The 23,687-nt window shown below is 43.6% G+C and overlaps 1 protein-coding gene across 4 annotated transcripts in view; it reads left to right on the top strand.

Annotated features, from left to right (window-relative positions):
- SPPL2B (signal peptide peptidase like 2B) overlaps positions 1-23,687 on the top strand; it is a 98,457-nt gene that overhangs the window by 425 nt on the left and 74,345 nt on the right. For all 4 annotated transcript variants that reach the window (XM_075862926.1, XM_075862935.1, XM_075862916.1 and 1 more), the window contains exons 2-3: positions 17,881-18,000; positions 18,836-19,018. In XM_075862926.1, the coding sequence (XP_075719041.1) occupies positions 17,881-18,000; positions 18,836-19,018 (303 nt within the window). The remainder of the gene's footprint in view (positions 1-17,880; positions 18,001-18,835; positions 19,019-23,687) is intronic.

Here is a 23,687-nt window from a genome sequence, read left to right on the forward strand (position 1 = left end):
CATTATTCCCTCTAGTAGCATTACATCATATTGCTCCCTATGCTCTGGCAGTAGCCGTGACATGCAGTCTCCGACACCTTTGCAGAATGCTGGATTGGACTAGATGCAATAACACTTTCAGATGTTCGTGTATTCTGTAACAATGTATACTACTAAGTTTTGGAGGGGAGAAGGACAGGTAAAGTGAATAATACGTGCCACTGTGCCCCATAGTACAACCAGAAAGTAAGCCATAATGCCCCCATAACACAGCCAGCCACTGTGCCCCATAGTACAACCAGAAAGTAAGCCATATTACAGCTAATGCCCCATAACACAGCCAGCCACTGTGTCCCCAATACATTTATAGCAACAGTACCCCCATAATATAGCCAGCAAGTGGCCTGTAATACAGCCAGCCACAGTGGTAGTAACATTGGTCTTGTGACAACAACCATAACATAACCAGGCCACAGTGTCCTCATAACAGGAGTCAGTGTCCCTGTAAAATTTGAAGCCATGTGGGACCCTATAACATAGTCCGCCATAATAACATACCACCACAGCATACCAAACACTGGCATGACTACTGTCCTTTGGATCTCAAAACTGATTTTGACCTGGAATATTCTTGCTTCTAGAAAATTATGATCAGATTGTTACATGAGGCAAGGAGAAGATCTGCTGACAATAAAGACATGCGTGTAGTAAGGCACTTTTACACTGGGCGATTATCGCGCAGACAAGCGTTAATAGAACGCTCTTTCCCGATAATTTCCCTGTGTAAACAAGGCAGCGATCAGCAGATGGACGAGCAAACGCTCGATCATCTGCTGGTCATATCGTTTTAAAAAAAACCTGAAATATTATCATTTTTGGCAGCACATCTCCCCGTGTAAACAGCGAGACGCGCTGCCGACATGATAATAATGAATGGTTACGAGTGATCGGAGTAACGACCGCTCGTCCCCACAATAGCCCCTTGTGACAAGAGCAAACAAGTTGTCTCGTTGATCGGTGCTCGTTGCACCTGCCAAAATTGGCCGGTGTCATAAGGCCTTTGGGCCTCATGCACACTTCCATCACAATTTTCTCGGCCGTTTTTGGCGGATCCGTGTGTCAGTTTTTGTTTCCGTGTGCACTCCGTTTCCGTTCCGTTTTACACGGACCTTTTGCTTCCGTTTTTCCATTTAAAAAACGGATGTGAACTTCATTTGAACCTGTCACATGTCCCAGGAAACATCCATAGAACGTTTACAAGAAGTTTTTGGTGCTGTTTTCTGCAGCTTTCAGAGCATAGAGAACAGTTTGAGATGACTCTGCTTGGCTTACTTTGTTTTTTTGGGTGTTTTGGAGTGAAAATATGAGCCTATCTTCAGGAATGAATGTGTACTGTAGTCTTTGAGTCTGCGAACGTTTGCTCACCCAGCCGTTGCTATGGCAATGGATCCGTCAAAAAACGGACGGCACACGGAAGCCTTCCGTGTGCCATCCGTTTTATTCTCTGACCCATTGACTTCTATGGGCCACACGGTCACTGAATCACTGAGCAAAGTAGGACATGCTCTACTTTGCACGGAACGGAACAGATCCGTTTAAATAACTGAAGTGTGCATGGGGCCATTGAAATGAATGGGTTCAGGGTGCTATCAGTGACAAAAACGGATAGAACCCTGAAGGAAAAAACTGAAGTGTGCATGAGGCCTTAGTTGCAGAACTCTCTATTATACAATGATTAAAGGGGTTGTCCAGGAATAAATTTTATTTCAGTTTTAACTTAATTGGACATATTTAATTACATTTCTAATATAGTGTCTGTTTACCTGTACCAGCGTTACCCTGTTCTGATCTTCCATCACGTGACTGCACCCAGGGTAAAAAATGTTATTTCCTGTGACGTTCCGTGTCTTTGATCATGCAGCACTTCCGACTGAACAGAGGAACGGCGCGTCATCAACTACATTTCCAGGCAGTGGGCTGGGCGGATGTTTTATGAGCTCCGCCTCTGGTCCCACTGCCTGTAGAGGTAGTTGATGACGCGCCGTGCCTCTGTTCAGTCGGAAGTGCTGGCTGATCAAAGACACGGAGCGTCATCAGTCATAGTACACGCCCCCTCCTCCTCCTGTCTCGTCGTCCACGCTTACTCCTTCTTCTTCACTCTTGGAGCTCCCGCACTGAAGGGCATGTGAGCAGGAGGAGGAGGAGATTTTTTGAATCCCTGTAGGAGCGGAATCCCTAATCCCCGGCCACAGCGTTGCCGAAACTGTGGACGGGGATTACTCTCCAGAAGTGTATATGGACAGTGACTTCAGGGACTTTTCCTGGAGCGGTCCTCTACTCCTGAAACGGAATCCCCAGACACCGTGTCGTCAGGGACTTCTGAAGCGGAATCCCCAGCACTGTGTCCGGGGCTTCTGCTCCAGAAGTCCCTGCCTTCACTGTCCATACATGGACACAGTGACGTCAGGGACTTCTGAAGCCGTATCCCCACTGCTGTGGTCGGGGATTCCGATCCAGGAGAAGTCCCTCACTTCACTGTCCATATATGGACACAGTGGCGTCAAGGACTTCTGAAGCGGAATCCCCACCGCTGTGGCCGGGGATTCCAATCCAGGAGAAGTCCCTCACTTCACTGTCCATATATGGACAGTAAAGTGAGGGACTTCTCCTGGAGCCATCCCCTACAGGAAGGTAGGGGGGTGCCATCTATGGGGGGTGAATATGCACAAGGGGGCTGTGTGGCACTACCTAAAGGGGGGCTGTGTGGCACTACCTAAAGGGGGGCTGTGTGGCACTACCTAAAGGGGGGCTGTGTGGCACTACCTAAAGGGGGGCTGTGTGGCACTACCTAGGGGGTGGCTGTGTGGCATTGCTTAGAGGGGGGTCTGTGTGGCCCCCCTTTAGGTAGTGCCACACAGCCCCCCTTTAGGTAGTGCCACACAGCCCCCCTTTAGGTAGTGCCACACAGCCCCCTTGTGCATATTCACCCCCCATAGATGGCACCCCCCTACCTTCCTGTAGGGGATGGCTCCAGGAGAAGTCCCTCACTTTACTGTCCATATATGGACAGTGAAGTGAGGGACTTCTCCTGGATTGGAATCCCCGGCCACAGCGGTGGGGATTCCGCTTCAGAAGTCCTTGACGCCACCCAGCCCCCTGCAGGTGATGGCACCCAGCCCCCTGCAGGTGATGGCACCCAGCCCCCTGCAGGTGATGGCACCCAGCCCCCTGCAGGTGATGGCACCCAGCCCCCTGCAGGTGATGCCACCCAGCCCCCTGCAGGTGATGCCACCCAGCCCCCTGCAGGTGATGCCACCCAGCCCCCTGCAGGTGATGCCACACAGCCCCCTGTAGGTTGCACCCATCCCCCCCCCCTTCCAGGAGAAGTCACTGACTTCAATGTCCATATATGGACAGTGTAGTCACTGACTTCTCCTGGAGAGGAATTCCCTGCCACAGGTCGGGAATTCCGCTTCAGAAGTGAGTGACGTCACTGTGTCCCTATATGGACAGTTTGGTCACTCACTTCTTCTGTAGCGGAACCCCCGGCCACAGGGTCGGTGATTCCGCTTCAGAAGTGAGTGACGTCACTGTGTCCATATATGGACAGTGTAGTCACTCATTTCTCCTGTAGTGGAATCCCCAATCCCCGGCATGTCCCTATTTTTTGACGGCCGGATTTCCCGGGCCGTCAAAAAATCGGTCGTGTGAATAGCCCCATTAGGGGTCTATTGTTCCTAACGCAGACGTGTGACGGCCGATTTATGAAAGGCCGTCACCCGGCCGGGAAACCCTGTCGTGTGAATAAGGGCTTATAGGCTGACACTCTGACCCTGTCGTGTGAATAGAGCCTAAAGGTAGTTGATGACGTGCCGTGCCCGCTGTTCAGCCGGAAGTGCTGGCTGATCAAAGACATGGAGCGTCGCCTCTCCTAGTGCACGCCCGCTGCTCCTTCTACTCTGATGTAGAAGGAGAAGGGGCGGCGTTATTATTCCTCAATCTCCACACGCCCCGATGGTTACATAAACACAGGGCTGATGGGTTTACATGACCCTCAACATCCCTGTGTATTACCCCCAACATCCCTGTGTATTACCCCCACATTCCTGAATATAACCCCCTCCCCCTGTGTGATTATTACTGGGTGTGTGTGACTGTGCAGGGAGCTGGGTGACTAAAATTAGAGCAGGGAATGACCCTGTGAACATAAAGAGGCGTGGCAGTATGCAAATAGCTGAGATGCTGTGGAGGGAGGAAATGCAAGCTGTCTCCTCAGATGCAGCAGGGGATCATGGGTATGGTGGGTTACAAGACAGGAAACAGACAGGAACAGAAGCAAGGGATGTAAACAAACAGAGCAGCAGTGACCATGGAGATCAAACAGAAACTGGTTAGTAGGGGGTTTTAGGGAGGCAAACCAATGCTGGGGGACACTTAGAAAATATTTTTTTCCTGGCCAACCCCTTTAAGCTTTATCTACTTTAGGTGCCCTTCACATGACGTTTGTGCCCTACAGTTATCATTTATGTTGGGAAATCTCCATTAGCCGACGGAGACCAAAAGCGTGTCCTTCCCTGTTGGGCTGGTTTACATCAGTATACCTTTTTTTGAAGGATAGAATAGCATAGTAGACTACACTGTTCCATCCTGAGGGATCCCGCAAAAAAACGTATACTGTGCAGTGTATGTTTTTTTTGTTTTTTTTAAAACATTGGATCCTATGGCTGACTGAAACCACTGTATGGTTAGAAAGCTCCCGACGTTAGTCCATATTTTGGTAATGATGTCAGGAGCTTTCCAATGCCGGAGTCCCCGGGCTGAGCATTGGAAGCGCACTGCATGCAGACTTTAGCCATGGGGAATCTCCTGACGTCACTGTCCATATATGGACAGTGACGTTACAGGCTTCCCCAGGGCTGAAGTCACCGGTCATAGCACTTGTGATGATCTGGCCAAGCTTCCCCGGACGCAGTGCTTCAGGTTGCGCTTTTTGGCATACGCCAGGTGCATGGGGTCCTATGAATACGTTCGAAGTATGCAAGGGAGCTTTCCCATGTGCGTAGGACGAACGTAATCAAGTAATGAATTGTGAATAGAGTCTTATGCTGCATGCATTAGAGCATGCTACAATGTATTTCTCTTGAGGATTCTGCATAAATCAGTGTAAAACAAATTGATGTGGCTAAGCACAAAATCACAAGCAAACAGAGGTAAAGTACGGGCAGCAGGCTACGTGCACCGTGTTACAGATCTGTAATGTGGCTGTGTGCACGAGGTCTTGTTTTCGAGACATGCTGCTTTTTTCCCGCCCAAACGCAGCGTGCCTGATCCCTGAGACTTTTGTAAATTTATTTCCCTTCTGACGTCCGTAGGAGAAAACAGTGATAAGCCCCACTTTTATATATAAAAGCCTCCCCACAATTTCAGTGAAATACGTAATTTGTTTTTGTTTTGTATTATAGGCCAAGTTTCACACGCCGTATTAGGTACTTTTTTTTTGGGGGGGGGGGGGCTGCTAAAACACAGCGGCTGGATGTTAGTTAAAAGTCTTATGTAAAATATGATAAAATCTGCATACATAGCATATTAGTTTGTGGTGTTTAGGCCTCCTTCACGCAGAATTTTTCAGCCAATTTAAATGGCATCTAAAAAACATGCGGATGAATTGCGGACCCATTCATTTCTATGGGCCCATGCACGCGACCATGGTTTCCACGGTCTCTGCGTTGCCGGGAGCCCAGACTGCAAAAAAATATCGATGTGTGTACAGTCCGCGAATTGCGGACGTGCCGTGATCACGGATTTTACCTGTTGCATCCTCCAGACTGCTGCTTAGCAAACAGCAAGGCCAAATAATTACTTAAATGATAGGTAATAAATGTCTGAACGCCCCACCGGGGGGACCGCCACCGATTCCAAGCAAGCAAGATATTTATTCCCTTTTACACAGGACAATGTAAACCGGGCATTGATCCGCCAATGTCGCCGGTTCTGATCTTTTATGCGGCCCAAAATAATGGTCGCTTGTCGGCAGCTCTTACCGTGTAAACAGGAGATGTGCTGCCAACCAGGTGCAAAATGTATTAATGATCGTACATCCCCATACATTCCGATCATTGCTCCATTTGAATAGAGCAAACGAGTGCCAATCGGCATGCTATTTTGCTGAAAGGTGCTCGTACCGGGTGAAAATCTGTCCGTGTAAAGATGATTTTTCTAATGCCACTTTCACACAGCAGGATTTTGGTCAGTATTTTGCATCTGTATTTGTAAGCTAAAAACCAGGAGTGGAGCATAAACTGAAAAAGTATAATGGAAAGATTTGTAATTCTTCCTGGTTTTGGCTTAAAGAGGCTCTGTCACCAGATTTTGCAACCCCTATCTGCTATTGCAGCAGATCGGCGCTGCAATGTAGATAAGAGTAACGTTTTTTGTTTTTTTTTAAAAACGAGCATTTTTGGCCAAGTTATAACCATTTTTATATTTATGCAAATGAGGCTTTCTAAAGTACAACTGGGCGTGTTTAAAGTTATTTACAAGTGGGCGTGTATTGTGTGTGTACATCTGGGCGTTTTTACTTCTTTTACTAGCTGGGCGTTGTGAATAGAAGTGTATGATGCTGACGAATCAGCATCATCCACTTCTAACACCCAGCTTCTGGCAGTGCACAGACACAGCGTGTTCTCGAGAGATCACGCTGTGATGTCACTTCCTGCCCCAGGTCCTGCATCGTGTCGGACGAGCGAGGACACATCGGCACCAGAGGCTACAGTTGATTCTGCAGCAGCATCAGCGTTTGCAGGTAAGTAGCTACATCGACTTACCTGCAAACGCCGATGCTGCTGCAGAATCAAATGTAGCCTCTGGTGCCGATGTGTCCTCGCTCGTCCGACACGATGCAGGACCTGGGGCAGGAAGTGAGTGACGTCACAGCGTGATCTCTCGAGAACACGCTATGTGTCTGCACTGCCAGAAGCTGGGTGTTAACGAAGAGAAGTGGATGATGCTGATTTGTCAGCATCATACACTTCTATTCACAACGCCCAGCTAGTAAAAGAAGTAAAAACGCCCAGATGTACATACACAATACACGCCCACTTGTACATAACTTTAAACACGCCCAGTTGTACTTATGAAAGGCTCATTTGCATAAATATAAAAATGGTCATAACTTGGCCAAAAATGCTCGTTTTAAAAAAAAACAAAAAACTTTACTCTTATCTACATTGCAGCGCCGATCTGCTGCAATAGGAGATAGGGGTTGCAAAATCTGGTGACAGAGCCTCTTTAAGCCTCATGCACACGGCCATGCCCATAAACATGGCCCGCGATTGCGGGGACAACCGCCTGCGTTTTCGGCCCTGTGCCCATACAAAGTATGGGAGCACGGACTGTAAAAAGGACATGTCCTATCTTTAGCGGTACACTTCTACGGCCCAGACACCTTTCCGTAAATAAACGGGAAGGTGTCCGTAAATCGTAGAAGTGAGTGTGTCCATAATTGCAGTCCGCAATTACGGATGAGTTTTATGGTCGTGTGCATGGGGCCTCACAAATACTGGAGCAAAATACTGACCGTGTGAAAGCAGGCTAAGGGGTAAGTTCAGACGTGGCAGGTTTCATATGCTATTGATGGCCTATCCTGAAGATAGGCCATTGATTTTTAGTGGCTGGAAAACCCCTTTAATGAAACTCTAATGTACATTTATTGAAAGGTAGAAGATAAATAGGCAATAATAAATCTGGCATGTTTACTGGAATACACAGTGTTCAGTGCTCTACACATGACATTTATTACATTCAGTGACTAAAGTGGGATGGATGTCCTCCGGCTTAGATCTAGAATAACATGCCTTTCTGTTTTCCCTGATTTTCTTCAGGAAGCATGAGAACGGTTTAGTCCCGGTGAAGTTTGGCCTTTCTTTTGACAGTAAATTGTCACGTCTGCAGGTTTATTGTTTTAATCATTGTATTATGGAAGACTGCAGGTCCTGGCTATAACTGATGACTAGCACTATTCAGAGGGACCCGACAGCCCGTGTATAGCTAGTGTATATATGTGCTATTGTTCTTCCATGGCTGTCTGCTCTGGCCACCAACTCCCGCATATACATCTACACTCGAATCGCCTGATTTTTATTTGGAACGTCTCCTGTATTATTTTTAGTTTCGCCAGTTCAGGACTGGGATATTTTGAGCCTTCAGGACCAGGCACCATTTAACTAACGCACGGTAAAAATAGCTAAACGGCTATAACTTTTATTTTTTTATTTGTTGGTCTAGCGACTGAATTTTTGCAACTTCTTTTGTGGAGAATGCAAGTTTCTTTTTCTACCATTTTTATACACATAATTTTTGCTTTTATAATATATAGAATATGTATATTTTAAAAAAAATGCTCTTTTGCTTTCTAGCACATTTTTTGGGGTAATAAGTGTTAGCCTAAAATATAATTACTTCTTATTTGTGCTTGTCATAGTCTACCATTAATTTTAAAGTATTACGTGTTTATTTTAGGGTAATTGGTGCCGGGCTAGTGTTACGACAAAGATCGGCGGGTGGAACAGGTTTTGTTTTTTTTTGGGGGGGGGGGGTAGATTTTATGCATTTTTTTATTTTATTTTTTATATATATCTTTTATTTTTATTATTATTATTATTGTCTGTCCCTCAAAGGCCTTATTTTTTTATTTTTTACTCTTTCATTTTCTATTTTAATTGGGCTTGCATAGGAGCCCCAGCTACGGGAAGAATATGGCATTAGGGTACGAACACACAGGACATCCTGGAAGCCGCAGGGACTTCCGCCTGATAAACGGCACCTAATTTTAATTTTTTTTTTTCGAACTAGCAGTCCTAGTTTGTCATGGGTAGTCGTTTTTTAGTTTATTTAGCGCTGTTGCTTGCTGAATTCTGATTGAGTTCAGCCAAAATGTCTCAAGCAGAGTCTGCTGACCCATCTAAAGCCTCCAGCCCGGTAAGACCCTCTCCCTCTGAAAATACTTAGTAAATGACTGGAAAATCTTATATATATATTTATTTTTCAGGGAGGTAAAGAGGGAGCTCAGAAAGTCTGACCTATTAAAAAATGTGGAATTTGCAAAAAATCGCTTCCTGTTACACACAAGAAAGCATTATGCCAGGGATGTTTGGAGAAGGTTGAGTGAGGAGTTCCCATCCCTTCTAAAGAGCATCAGAAGTATGATAAGGGAGGAGGTGGATACAGCATTATCTCAGGGCCGTCCACCCTCTCCTATGCCGTCTACCTCTAGATCTATCCCACCGGAAATGTCAGATTCTGATATCTGTCAGGAAGAGGGAGAATTAGGGTATGTGCACACGACCTCTTTTCAGACGTAATAGAGGCGTTTTACGCCTCTAATTACACCTGAAAAGACGGCTCCAATACGTCGGCAAACATCTGCCCATTGCTTGCAATGGGTGTTACGATGTTCTGTGCAGACGAGCTGTCATTTTACGCGTCGCTGTCAAAAGACGGCGCGTAAAATTACGCCCGCATCAAAGAAGTGCAGGACACTTCTTGGGACGTAATTGGAGCCGTTTTTCATTGACTCCAATGAAAACCAGCTCCAATTACGTACGTAAAAGACGCCGCGAAAAACGCGTGCACTTGTAAAAATGTCTGAAATTCAGGAGCTGTTTTCTCCTGAAAACAGCTCCGTAATTTCAGACGTATTTGGCTTCTGTAGATTCTGAAGATTCATCCGATGATCATAGCGGAAGACCATTCTTTCTAGCGGAAGATACAGAACAGCTTCTTAAAACTATAAGAGCCACCATGAAAATAGATGTCAAGGAGCGCAGGTCTTTTCTAGGATCACGTTTTTGAGGGGCTAGACTCCAGAAGGAGGAGAGTTTTCCTGATCCACAAGAATATTAAGAAATGAATTAAAAAAGAATGGACAGACCCAGAGAAAAGGCTATTTATTCCTAGGAACTTCAAGCGTAAAAGCCCATTCACTGAAAAAAATTCACAAGAATGGGTTAAGACCCCCAGAATTGATGCTCCAGTAGCAATCACTTCCAAGCACACTACCGTTTACAGACATGGGATTATTGAAAGACTGCATGGATAAAAAGGCAGAAGGTATTCTTAAGCGAACATGGGAGGCCAGCACAACAGCTCATAAAAGGGTTATCCAGGCTGGGGGCTGCTTTTTATACTGATGACCTATCCACAGGACGACCGCTATACTGTGATCAGAGCCTTCTGTTTCTGGCACCAACCTCTGCATAGCTTCCAGTGCCTGGAGGCAAAACAGCTGATCGGTGCGGGGTCTGGGTGTTGGACCCCCACTATCCATATACTAGTGACCTATCCTGTGGCTAAAGGCCGTCGACGGCTTGTCGTTCCCCCTTGTTTGTTCAGGTATGCTACTGTAGAGATGTCTGAAAATATCTTGATATCTTTGTCTTTTAATAGTCCTTTTTAGGGCTTTCAGAGCTTCCCAGACTTTCTTCCAAAGGTATTATCCAGATTTCACTTTCTGTTCATCCCCTAAAAATAAAAAGGAGGGGGAATTTCATATGTTTGATTTAAGAAGATGTATCCTCACCTATCTGGAGAGAAGAAAGTCGTTCGGATGTCAAGAGCAATTATTAATCCAGTTTCATGGCCAGAACCAGGGACACAAAGCAAGCAAAATTTCTATTTCAAGATGGATCAAAGAAGCGATTCCCCATTCCTATAAGATCATGGAGAAAACTCTTCCCGTGCTGCTTAGAGCTCATTCAACCACAGCTGTTTCTACCTTCTGGGCTGAGTGTGCTTCTGCCTCAATTGAGCAGATCTGTAAGGCCTGATTTACACGAGCGTGTGCGTTTTGCGCACGCAAAAAACGCGGCATTTTACGTGCGCAAAAGGCACTGAACAGCTCCGTGTGTCATCAGCGTATGATGCGCGGCTGCGAGATTTTCTCGCAGCCACCATCATTATGACACTCCGTTTGGATGTTTGTAAACAGAAAAGCACGTGGTTCTTTTCTGTTTACATTCAGAGTTTGACAGCTGTTGCACGAATCACGCTGTTCGCACGGAAGTGCTTCCGTGCGTCATGCATGGTTTTCACGCACCCATTGACTTCAATGGGTGTGTGATGCGCGAACAGCGCACAAAGATAGGACATGTCGTGAGTTTTTTTCAGCGGACTCACACTGAGCAAAACTCACGGACTGTCTGCATGCCCCCATAGACTACTATAGGTGCGTACGACACGCGTGAAAAGCACGCGCGTCGCACGCACGTATATCACGTTCGTGTAAACGAGGCCTAAGGCTGCGACATGGTCAAGTCCAAATAAAACACTATAAATTGGACATAATGTCCAACCAAGGCCCCCCTAGAAAAATCTATGTTTATCCTCCTGGTGGTATTAACTGGAGAGGGTAAGGAGGAGGGGGAATTTAAACTGTTTCCTGTCCTTTTGGAGGCGGGGAATCCCTCCTGGTGGTGCGGTCATGGAGGTTAAAGGAAAATCATTACTGGTAAGTAATAATAATTTTTATATACATAGTTACATAGTTGATAAGGTTGAAAAAGACACCGGTCCATCAAGTCCAACATAATCCTACCGTGTTAATCCAGAGGAAGGCAAAGCCCCCATGAGGCTGATGCCAATTGCCCCATTTGGGGAAAATTTATCCCTGACTCCAAATATGGCAACCGGAATAAATCCTGGATCAACGTCCCTTCTCCAGAATTTAGTACTCGTGATATATTTTTCAAGAAAAGCATCAAGACCTTACTTAAATTTGTTCAAAGAATCAACCATCACAACATAGTTGACAGCGGACCATCGTCAACTATTTAGTTAGATGTAAGTATGACAAAAGAAATAATAGGCCACATTTATCATGCAGTTAAGCTGGGTTTTAACGCAAATTTTTTTTTTTTAAGCAGATCGCAACGTGTGACAAATTTGCATTAAAATGTGTGATTTTTCTTGTCATTTGTCAAATTTGGAAAATGACTAGAAAAGTTGGCATGGCATTTAAGCAGACGTAGATTTAACCCCTAGGCACAACGCAACTGTACGTCCTGTTGGCCAGTGTCTTGGCACACGAGGACATACAGTTACTGCACGGTTCCCGGTGCACGCTGTCTGCACCGGGAGGACAGCTGGCACTCCACTGTTGCCGATCAGCGTCTCATTTCCGCTGATTTAGGCAATTAACCCCTTAAATGCGACGATCGATTGCAATCGCTGCATTTTAGGGGTTTCTAGCACATCGGCAGACCTCACAATGAAATCGTGAGGTTTGCAGATGGCTAGCGTGGCAAGTAATGGCCTCCGTGTCTGCCATGTACGGAAGCCTATCAGGACCAGCCTCCTGATAGACTTCCTGTCAGAGTGACAGGAAGTCACTGTGTCGTTCCCAATGCACACTGTCGGTGACAGTGTGCATCGGGAACCGGCAGGTCAGCTGTCCCCGACAGCTAACCCTCCACTGTTGCCGATCAGCGGCTCATCGCCGCTGATTTTGGCAATTCGTTAAATGCGGTGCTCGATTGCGATCGCTGCATTAAGGGGGTTTGTAGCACATCAGCAGCCCCCATGCAATTGTGGAGGTTGCTGATGCTTGTGATGGCATCCGGAGGCCAGACAACGGCCTCCGGGTCTGCCATGTATGGAAGCCTATGAGGACCAGCCTCTGGCCGGTCCTCGTAGACTTACTGTCAGAGTGACTCTGACGTCACACTGACAGTTGGAATACGTTACACTACCAGTAGTGTAATGTATTCTAGCAGCGATCAGAGCTGCAGGTAAAAAAAGAAAGTGTAAAAAGTAAAAAAAAAAATGTTTTTTTACAACAGTGTAAAAATAAAAGATTATTTTTTCCTATAAGTAGTCTCTTATTATAGGAAAAAATTAAACTGTTAAAAAAAACAGTACCCATATTTGGTATCGCCGCGTTCGTAAGGACCCAAACTATAATGTTATTTATTCCGCACGGTGAACACCGAAAAAGAAGTTAACTAAAAACAATGCCAGAATCACTTTTTTTGGTCACCACCCCCTCCCAAAATATATAATAAAAAGTCGCATGTACCCAAAAATAGTACCAATAAAAACTACAGCCCGTCCCACAAAAAACAAGCCCATAGGGGCCCATAGACTTCTATTGGCCACGGGTACCTTCCCGTGTGCTTACAGGAAGGGGCCCGTGCCGTTGAAAAATCTAGAACATGTCCTATTTCAGGCCGTAATAACGGCACGGGCAGGCCCATACAAGTCTATGGGGCTCCCGTAATTACGGGTGACTACGTGTGTGCACCCGTAATTACGGGAGCGTTGCTAGGCGACGTCGGGATAGTCACTGTCCAGGGTGCTGAAAGAGTTAACTGATCGGCGATCAGTTAACTCTTTTAGCACCTGGGACAGTGACTACCGCTGGAGTTAATAGTATTAAAAGTTAACTTACCCAGAACTCTTCTTCTTCTTCCACCAGTCCAGCCTCCCGGGATGACGTTTCATCCCATGTGACCGCTGCAGACAATCACAGGCTGTAGCGGTCACATGGACTGCCGCGTCATCAAGGGAGGTCGGACTGGATGTCAAAAGAGGGACGTGTCACCAAGACAACGGCCGGGGTACGTATGAACTTTTTTTTACTTTCAAACACTGCTGAAACTGCCCGAAAGGGCTGCCCCTTCTCTCTATCCTGTTAGAGAGAAGGGGCTGCCGATTAGTGCAGAGAAAACGGGTCCGTAAATACGGGTGGAATACTGGTGACACCGGACCCGTATTTACGGGCATGGGTCCGTAAATACTGGTGGAATACGGGTCGAATACTTGTGACCATGGACCCCTATTTAGACCAGTTTTTACGGGAAGAAAAAAATATGTTCGTGTGCATGGGCCCTTACACAGCTTTTTTAACTGAAAAATAAAAAAGTTATGGTTCTCAGAATTTGGAGACACAGAAAATTTATTATTTTATAAACAAGTGATTTTATTGTGCAAACGCTGCAAAACATAAAAAAACTATATACATATGGTATCGCCGTAATCCTACCGACCCGCAGACTAAAGTAAAACTAATTTTTAGCGCATAATGATCGCCATAAGAAATAAAGAATTTAAAACGCCAAAATCACTGTTTTTTTGGTCACCTTAGCTCTAAATAAAATGTAATAAAAAGTGATCAAAAAGTTGTGTGAACCAAAAAATGGTAACAATAAAAATGACAGCTCGTCCCGCCAAAAATAAGCAATGACACCGCTCAATCGACCAAAAAAATAAAGAAGTTATGGCTCTCAGAATGTTTTGATACAAAACATTTTTTTTTTTTTTTTTTAAATCCGCGGAATAAAGTTGTCGTTTTTACCACACTGTCAAAGCGGTAAAAACGAAACCCAAAAAGCAATGGAGGAATCGTTTTTTTTCCAATTTCACACCGCAAAGAATTTTATTTTCGGTTTCATAGTACATTATATAGTACTTTAAGTGTCAATAGAAACTACAACTCTTGGAACAATGGAAAAGCAAAAAAGGATCAGTCCTGCAAAGGTTAATTCATTTCTATTAAAAAAAAACAATTATTACCACATGTGGGGTATTTTCGTACTCGGGAGAGATTGCGTTACAAATTTTGGGTGACTTTTTCTCCTTTATCCCTTGTGAAAATAAAAAAATTAAACATTTTAGTGGACAAAAATGTTGATATTCATTTTCACAGCCTAATTCCACTAAATTCTGCAAAAAACCTGTGTGGTATAAATGCTCACTATACCCCTATAAAAATTCCTTGAGGGATGTAGTTTCCCATATGGGGTCACTTTTGTGGTGTTTCCACTGTTTTGGTCCCTCCAGGGCGTTGCAAACGTGACATGGCACTGAAAACCAATCCAGCAAAATCTGCGCTCCAAAATCCAAATGGCGCTCCTTCCCTTCTGAGCCCTGCTGTGGGTCCAAACAGCAGTTTATTACCACATATGGGGTATTTTCGGAGTCAAAATGCTAACTATACCCCTACATAAATTCCTTGAGAGGTGTAGTTTCCAAAATGGGGTCACTTTTAGGGAGTTTCCACTAGACCTCTTCAAACCTGACATGGTGCCTAAAATATAATCTAAAAAAAAGCAGACACCAAAATCCTGTAGGTGCTCTTTTGCTTCTGAGGGCTGTGTTTCAGTCCATTAGGACACTAGGGCCACGTGGGATATTTCTAAAAACTGCAGAACCTTGGCAATAAATATTGGTAAAACCTTCTATGTTACAGATTTTTTTTTATTACAGACGAATTTCGGCAAAAATAAAAATGGAATTTGTAAATTTCCCCTCAAATTTGCTTTATTTCCTGTGAAACGCTTAAAGGGTTAAGAAACTTTCTGAATGCTGTTTTGAATACTTTGAGGGGTGCAATTGTTAAAATGGGGTGATTTATTGGGGAATTCTAATATATAAAGCCCTCAAAACCACTTCAGAACTAAACTGGTACCTGTAAAAATAGCCTTTTGAAATTTTCTTGAAAATGTGAGAAATTGCTCCAAGAGTTCTAAGCCTTGTAACGGACGTTCAAAAAACTATGCAAACATAAAGTAGACATATGGGAAATGTTCACTAGTAACTATTTTATGTGGTATTACTATCTGTTTTACAAGCAGATACATTTAAATTTAGAAAAATGCAAATTTTTGCACATTTTCTAAAAATGTTGGTGTTTTTCACTAATAAATATTGAATTTATCGACCACATTTTCCCACTATCATAAAGTACAATATGTCACAAGAAAACAATCTCAGAATCGCTCGGATAGGTAAAAGCATTCCCGAGTTATTACCACATAAAGTGACACGTCCGATTTGAAAAAATCGGCTATGCCACAAGGCCAAAACAGGCTGCGTCCTAAAGGGGTTAATGGCGCAAATTTTGTCACTTTGTTTCAATGCAAAATACACCAAACTTATTAATAAGCGTGCGCCTTTTAAGAAACTTAGTACAAATAGCTCCAGCTACCTCCGTTACGAAGTCCTTGTTCACATAACGGAATAACCTTCTGACGGAGGAATGCGTTGGGAGGTCTCCCCATGTATACCTCCAACAGAAGGCTGAAACGTATTCCACTGTATACGTATACAGTGGGTTACGTTGCCCAAACCCCCTGGGCAGAGCACTACCTGTAGCGCTGTTACCGGGGAAGCTCTTGACGTTACTGTCCATATATGTACGTTATGTCAGGAGGTACAATACCAGAGTCCCCGGCCAAAGTGCTAGAAGCGCTCTGCGGAGGGGACTCTAGTCCTGGGAAAGCCCTTGACGTTATTGTCCATTTATGGACAATGATGTCAAGAGCTTTACAATGCCTGAGGCCCCGTGCACACAACAGTATTTTTCATCAGTAATTACTGACAGTAATTACGGACCCATTCATTTCTATTGGCCACGGACACCTTTCAGTACTGATGGGTGTCCGTGCTGAAAAAATTATAGAGCCTGTCCTATTCTTGTCCAGTAATTACGGCAAGGACTCTCCCATAGAAGTCTACGGCAGCTTCCGTAAATACGGACGGCTACTGATGTGCATCCGTAAACCGTCCGTATTTACGGAAGCATTGCTAGGCAACATGTTGATATCATTTGCAACCGCCCACTTTTTGTACGAATCCGTATATACGGATGCAATACAGACCGTATACACGGATGTCTACTGATCCGTATTTAGGGACAGTATTTCGGGATAGATGAAAATACTGTTGTGTGCATGGGGCCTGAGTTCCCGACCAGAGCATCACAAGCGCTCTGACTGGGGATTCTACCACTGAAAAAGCCCCTGACGTCATTGTCCATATATGGCAGTGACGTCAGGAGCTTTGCAATGCCAGATTCCTTGGCCAGTGTGTTAGCCTGGGATTCCAGCTCTGGAGAAACTTCTGATATCCCTGTCCGCATATGGCAGCTACAATACCAGAGTCCCTGGCTAGAGCATAGGAAAAGCTCTGGCGGGTCGGGTAGGTTCTGCTCTCAGGAAGCCCCTGACGTCACTGTCCATACATGGACAGTGATGTCAGGTGCTTCCCCAGGGCCAAAGTCCGCGGGTAGAGCGCTTGCGATTTGCACTTTCGACTTTATTAGCAACATTGCTTTAGTCAATTAAATGCTTAGCTAGCATTGTAGTTCCTTCACTCTGAGGATTGGTCTGGTTCCTGGCAGTTGTACCCAGACTGATCAGGAAGTGATGGCATCTCATAGCGATATGCAATAATTATGGTGGGTAAACCCCTTTAAGTGAATCTCTGAGATAAACTAAACAACCAGTTTCTGCCCGGAATTGAAAAGCTCTTGACATCCCCCTCCCCAGCCCCAAAAAAAGTTAGGCCTTGTTCACATCTCGACATATACGTTAATCATAGGCTGTGGCATACATTACCCATAGACTATTATGGTATCTGTTTAACGTGTACTTCATGAATGTTCATGATCTTTTCTTGACGTATAGGTTAAACGGATACGTCATGAAATGTTCATGATGTATACATTTAACTGATGCCTTTTTGAGTATGCCATACAGCCACTATTGGCTCCCATTTTAAACAAGTCTATACAGCGCAGTATAAGTTGTTTTGCATGATCCCGTAGAATGTAATAGCACACTTTTTTGGCCTTTGTCGGACTAATTAAGCCCTATGTACATATTCAGTGTGTACGCCGGGAGCTTTCCTGGAGTACATGCTAAACATAGGGTCAAAACGTCATGTGAACAAAGCCTTGATGATGATTTTTTTTATTTATTTTTTTGATCCAGTATATTCCCTTTAAAGACTAACTTCACCCGACATTGAATGTCTGTTTGTATCTTGTTTTTCTTGGATTTTACATTTTGTACTTTTAACTAAAATTTACATTAATGACATTATCTGTTATCGTGTTATCTTTTCTAGGTACTCTGTGAATATGGGATGGTTCATGTTACATCAGATAAAAGTGAAGGCAGTGCCAACGATTACTGTATTCTTTTCAACTCAGAATGGGCCCACCTGCCTCATGACCTTACCAAAGCTGTGAGTAGATCTTCCCTCCTCGCACATCTTGGCATTGAGATTTAATTCTACAGAAAACATATTATATTTTATTAATATTTTTTAGTGTGTATGAGGAGCAATTATACATATATGTCCAGGAACATGATATTTTACAGCAAGGTGTCACATTCAGACATTTCCAGGCTAGGAGAAATCGGTTCAGCTAAACATCTCTGTGGGGAAAGGAGAGCGAAATCCACGTTGAGCACTATTACATTTTCGGCCAATCTCCAGGCAGAAACTGGTTGTTTAGTTTATCTCAGAGATTCGCTTAAAGGGGTTTACCCACCATAATTATGGCATATCGCTAGGAGATGCCATCACTTCCTGATCAGTCGAGGTGCAACTGCCAGGAACCAGACCAATCGTCAGAGTGAAGGAACTACAATGCTAGTTAAGCATTTACTTGACTAAAGCCATGTTGCTAATGAAGTCTCTGGCTTTTTTTTCTGCACTGCAGGTAGTCCAGGGCGACGTTGTGCAGTTAAAAAGCTGAAGGGACCTTAGTCCCTTTATTCTCAGGATCAGCAGGGCTTTCTTAAGGCAGACCCCGTAAAGATGATTATGTTATGACATATCCTACCTATGTGCCGTAACATAACCCATCCATAAGTGTTACTGAATGTTTGTACTTTTTAGGGAACTTTAATTATTGCACCAAAGTACCCGTATAATATACTATCTAAACTGTCACAGGAAAATGGAGGAAGCAAATTAGTATCTATATCAAATAACTGTTCCTACAGACGGCTAATGGATAATGAATGGTGGTCTCAGTAAAAAGTTCAGGCTGTATTTATCATTCTTCTTTTAGGCCTTGCTCCATCTTCATGATCAGACCACATCTGTGCTTTGTTCTTCTGCGGATGTTCCAGATGGGGGATTCAGTAACAGTATCCCCATGGTAATGAGAGGAAATTGTACTTTCTATGAAAAGGTACGACTAGCACAGATCAATGGTGCTCGTGGATTGCTGATTGTCAGTCGGGAGAGGCTGGTGAGTGGATTTAGTAATCTTGTAGCAACTAATCGGATTACATGATACAAAAATGTGTTATTAAATAAATACAATGCACTGATTGGAGTAGTTAAAGAGGCTCTGTCACCAGATTATCAAATCCCTATCTCCTATTGCATGTGATCGGCGCTGCAATGTAGATAACAGTAACGTTTTTTTTTTTTAAACGATAATTTTTGGCCAAGTTATGAGCAATTTTATATTTATGCAAATGAGCTTTGAAATGGACAACTGGGCGTGTTTTTTTTTTTTTTTTTTTTAGTGAAAGAAGCTGGGTGGGAACGATGAGAAGTGTATGATGCTGATTTTGTCAGCATCATACACTTCTATTCACAACGCCCAGCTAGTAAAACAAGTAAACACGCCCAGTTGTTAAAAACACAATACACGCCCAGTTGTCCAATTCAAAGCTCATTTGCATAAATATAAAATTGCTCATAACTTGGCCAAAAATGATCGTTTTTTAAAAAAAAAACGTTACTGTTATCTACATTGCAGCGCCGATCACATGCAATAGGAGATAGGGATTTGAGAATCTGGTGACAGAGCCTCTTTAAAGGCTATGTAAACCTGTGTTTTTTTCTTAATTTCGTTTTTATTGAAAGTTTTTTTGTTTTACTTTTGGAGATGCAGCTGCTCTGTATGCTCTATACAGAACAGCTGTATTGTTCGCTATTCACTGAATCCGTCAGTCCCGCGGACCTGACAGGTTCAGTGTTGGCGTGTCCTGCGTGTCAACATGCAGGATCCTGCTGTAATCAATCACATCTAAGTTCATAATTTATTGTTTGTGAGTATTGTTTATGCCACCTCAATTACAAATAGGGGACCCAAAACATTTTTTGCTGGGAGTTCTTCTTTAAGTGGCAGTATACTCAGCGAGATTCTCTGTGGGGCCTACAAATTGGTCGGAAGTGATAGGTAGACCTTATTTAAACAAGCATATGGGTGTAACTTGCTGAAGAGATGCTTTCAATATCTCTGTCGCAAGACGCCGACTGTTTCTCTACGTGTGTCTCTGCCTAAGTCCTAACAATAATCCATCCAGGAAAAGAGATGCCTAACCGGAGCTTCTAAAAAGGACTCTCGTCTATCGGATGACACATTTTTTGAAACAAAAGTTTTTTATTGAGAAAATAATAAAACATCTGATGTACATATATTCCACTTTACCAGAGTATCTCGGGACAACCCCCGCTGACAGTCATATATGAAGATCATACTTATACAAGTCAAGGATGTTCAAAGCATACTTAAATATACATCTTAGGCCCATATAAAGTTGTAACATGAACAGTCAATGATATATAAAGGACTAAGAACATATGTATTCCTTTAGTAATATATTTGTTTTACTCGGATTTTGATACAAAATAAAATAAAAAAAAAAAAGAAAACAGAAACCATCTTGGTCAAACTAAACAGAATTAACTAAAAACAGAACCAAAAGAAAAATAACACTAAACCTTACTCACAGGATCATACATTTGTAAGTAGAAATGTCTTATGTGTGAAGAGCATCAACAAAGTAACGAGAGTCGGTCCATTTATCCCAATGAAGACACTGGGTCCCTAGGGTTCTCTGCTGATAAATCGAACGTTCCATAATACAATTTAAATTTACACATTGAATCACCTCCCTTATCGTAGGAGTGGAGATCTTTTTCCAATACCTAGCAATTAATATTCTTGCTGAGCACAACACATGAAAGATTACGGTCTTATCATGTGTATGAAAGTCGCCTAATCCCACATTAAGTAATGCCAACTCCGGGGTACATTCTAGCGGAAAGTGTAGGACATTGGTTAATAGTTTGTCTATTTTCTTCCAAAACGTCCTAAGAGCTGAACAAAACCAAAAGATATGCTTAAGAGTACCAATTTCTTTACAACATCTCCAGCACATATTAGAGGAGTTGGGGTAAATGAGAGATAGGCGGTGAGGTGTCAAATACCACCTATATAATACCTTCCTAGAGGCTTCTAAATGGTGAGTGGAGTTGGATAGTTGAGAGGCCAGGGAGAAAGTAGCTTCCCAGTCTACACTACCCGTGGGCATTGCAAGATCCGTTTCCCATTTATCAACGAATAGAAGGTTAGATTTGTTCAACACTTCCAAAATGGCCTGATAGGCTTTGGACACCCCTTTTGCTCTTCTATCCGGCTGGTGAAAGTATATTTCGTAAGGTGTTTTAAGGGGAGAAGGAGTATCACTCATTCCCAACAAAAAGTGACGAACTCTAACATATTTGTAAAATTCTGTAATTGGCAAATGATACTTAGTAGATAGCTCCGCAAAGGTAAGAAGAAGACCTTCACTCCACACGTCTCCCACCCTCTCAATGCCCTCCGATTCCCACATTGACAGGTTCATATCAGGTAACAAGTATGAGAGATTCTTAATGGATAACTCTGCTACCCTTAGTGGAACTAGGCCTCTTTTTACTACCATCATTTTCCATGAAGCAAAAGCAGCCTTGGTAGTTAACATAATTGGGGTGGGAGTGGGCTGTTTAAGTGCCATAGCCCATAGGTATGAATCTAAGGAGCTAACACTTTCCCATTCTTGTTCTATGAGAACCCAATGCAAGGACTGTGTAGGGTGCATCCATTGTCTAACCTGATCTAAAATGCAGGCGTGATAGTACGCTGTAATATGAGGGAAGCCTAAACCGCCTTGAGCGATTGGTAGGTAAAGAACCTGAGCCGCGACTCTGGCCCTTTGTTTTTTCCATACATATTTCACCAGTAAATTTTGTAATTTATGTAAATATGAGGTAGGGATCCAGATGGGCAAATTCCTAAACAGGTAGAGAATTTTAGGTAAAATCATCATTTTCAGTGCTGCAATACGCCCTACCCACGAAACCTCAAATTTAAGGAATTCCTCTAGCTCGCTGGATAACTGGCTCAGTAGCGGGGGGTAGTTAAGAGCATACATCTGAGAGGCTGGGAAAGATAATTTAATCCCTAAATAAGTCAGCCCTCGAGTCGACCATTGAAAGGAGTACAAAGATTGCAAATTCTGAACCACCGAATCTGATAAGCCCATGTTCATAATTTGGGACTTATTTTCATTTAGTTTGTAATAAGAGACAGCACTGAACGTGCTTAGGCTATTCATAATGTGTGGAAGGGAGGTGCAGGGGTCTGTCAGAATCATAAGAACATCATCAGCGAATAGACCTATTTTGTGTTCTGTTCGCCCTGTTTTTACCCCTCTGATTTCTGTGTTTGATCTTATGACCTCCGCCAAAGGCTCCATCGCCAGAGTAAAAATTAGCGGGGAAAGCGGACACCCCTGACACGTGCCATTAGTGATAAGAAATGGGGCAGATTGATACCCCGAGGCCAACACCGTAGCGGAAGGATGAGTGTATAGAGCCATAATGATGTCTCGAGCTTTCCCCACTATGCCAAATTTGGTAAGAACAGCCTCCAGGTAACTCCAGTGCACCCGATCAAACGCCTTCTCCGCATCCAAAGATAAAAGCAGAGAAGGCGTCCGACTTCTCCCCACCCAGTCGATGAGGTCTACAAACCTTCTCGTCCCATCTACCGAAGATCTCTGCCTAATAAATCCGACCTGATCTTGATGTATCAATTGAGGAAGTATCAAAGCCAATCTCGTGGCTAAGATTTTGGAGTACAACTTTAAATCTGTATTAAGTAGGCTAATGGGACGAAAATTCTGCGGCCTGTCCGCAGTCTTGCCCGGTTTAGGTAATGTTATAACTGTAGCTCGGAGCATTTCTGGAGGCATTTGACCCGTCGTGTGAATATGCGTGAATAAAGATAAAAGCTGGGGGCCTAGAATAGCTCGGAATTTTTTAAAATAGTCATTAGTAAGCCCATCAGGCCCTGGGGATTTTTGGGACTTCAGGGAACTTATAGCATCTCCAATTTCTGTCAGTTGGAAAGGCTGGGATAAGGTTTCCAGCTGGTCTGGTGTGACACACGGTAGCGCTACAGAGTCTAAAAATCCTGTAATGCCCAACGAGGAAGGTTGGGGAACCCCTGGATCCTGTTTTAAATTATAGAGAGAAGAGTAATATTGTGCGATAGAGTTCGCAATATCCTGTGGATTAAATAAAATCTCGTTTTGTTGGTTGTAAAGGAAGGGAATTCTAGATTTACAGTCTTGACGTTTTAGTTGTTGCGCTAAAAGAGTTCCCGCCCTATTACTGTGCCTGTAATACTTGACTTTCAGTCGTCTTAAAGCTTTATCGTATTTGTATAAGTCTAATTGGTGCAATTGTGTATGGAGATGTCCAATCTCTCGGGCTCTTCCTGTATCAAATGTCCCTTTATTTACCTGCGTAAGTCGGATAATATCTTCTAATAATTGAATTCTTTTAGCTTCCCTAATCTTTTTGTCTCTAGCTGCTAAACTAAGGAAGTGCCCTCTCATATAGGCTTTATGGGCACACCAAACCATTGTGGGAGATACCTCCGGGGATACATTAAATTGAAAAAACTCTTCTAAGTTAGTTACATGAGCGTCTTGGTATTTAGGGGAATTTAAGATAAAGTGATTAATCCGCCAGGGGAATGAAGGGGGTTTATTAAAATTTTCGGAGATTGAAATCGAAATAGGGGCGTGATCAGACCACGTAATGGGTCCAATTTGAGAGGAAGAGACCTTATC

This window comes from Rhinoderma darwinii, chromosome 1 (assembly GCF_050947455.1).
Source record: "Rhinoderma darwinii isolate aRhiDar2 chromosome 1, aRhiDar2.hap1, whole genome shotgun sequence".
NCBI classification, from domain to species: Eukaryota; Metazoa; Chordata; class Amphibia; order Anura; family Rhinodermatidae; genus Rhinoderma; species Rhinoderma darwinii.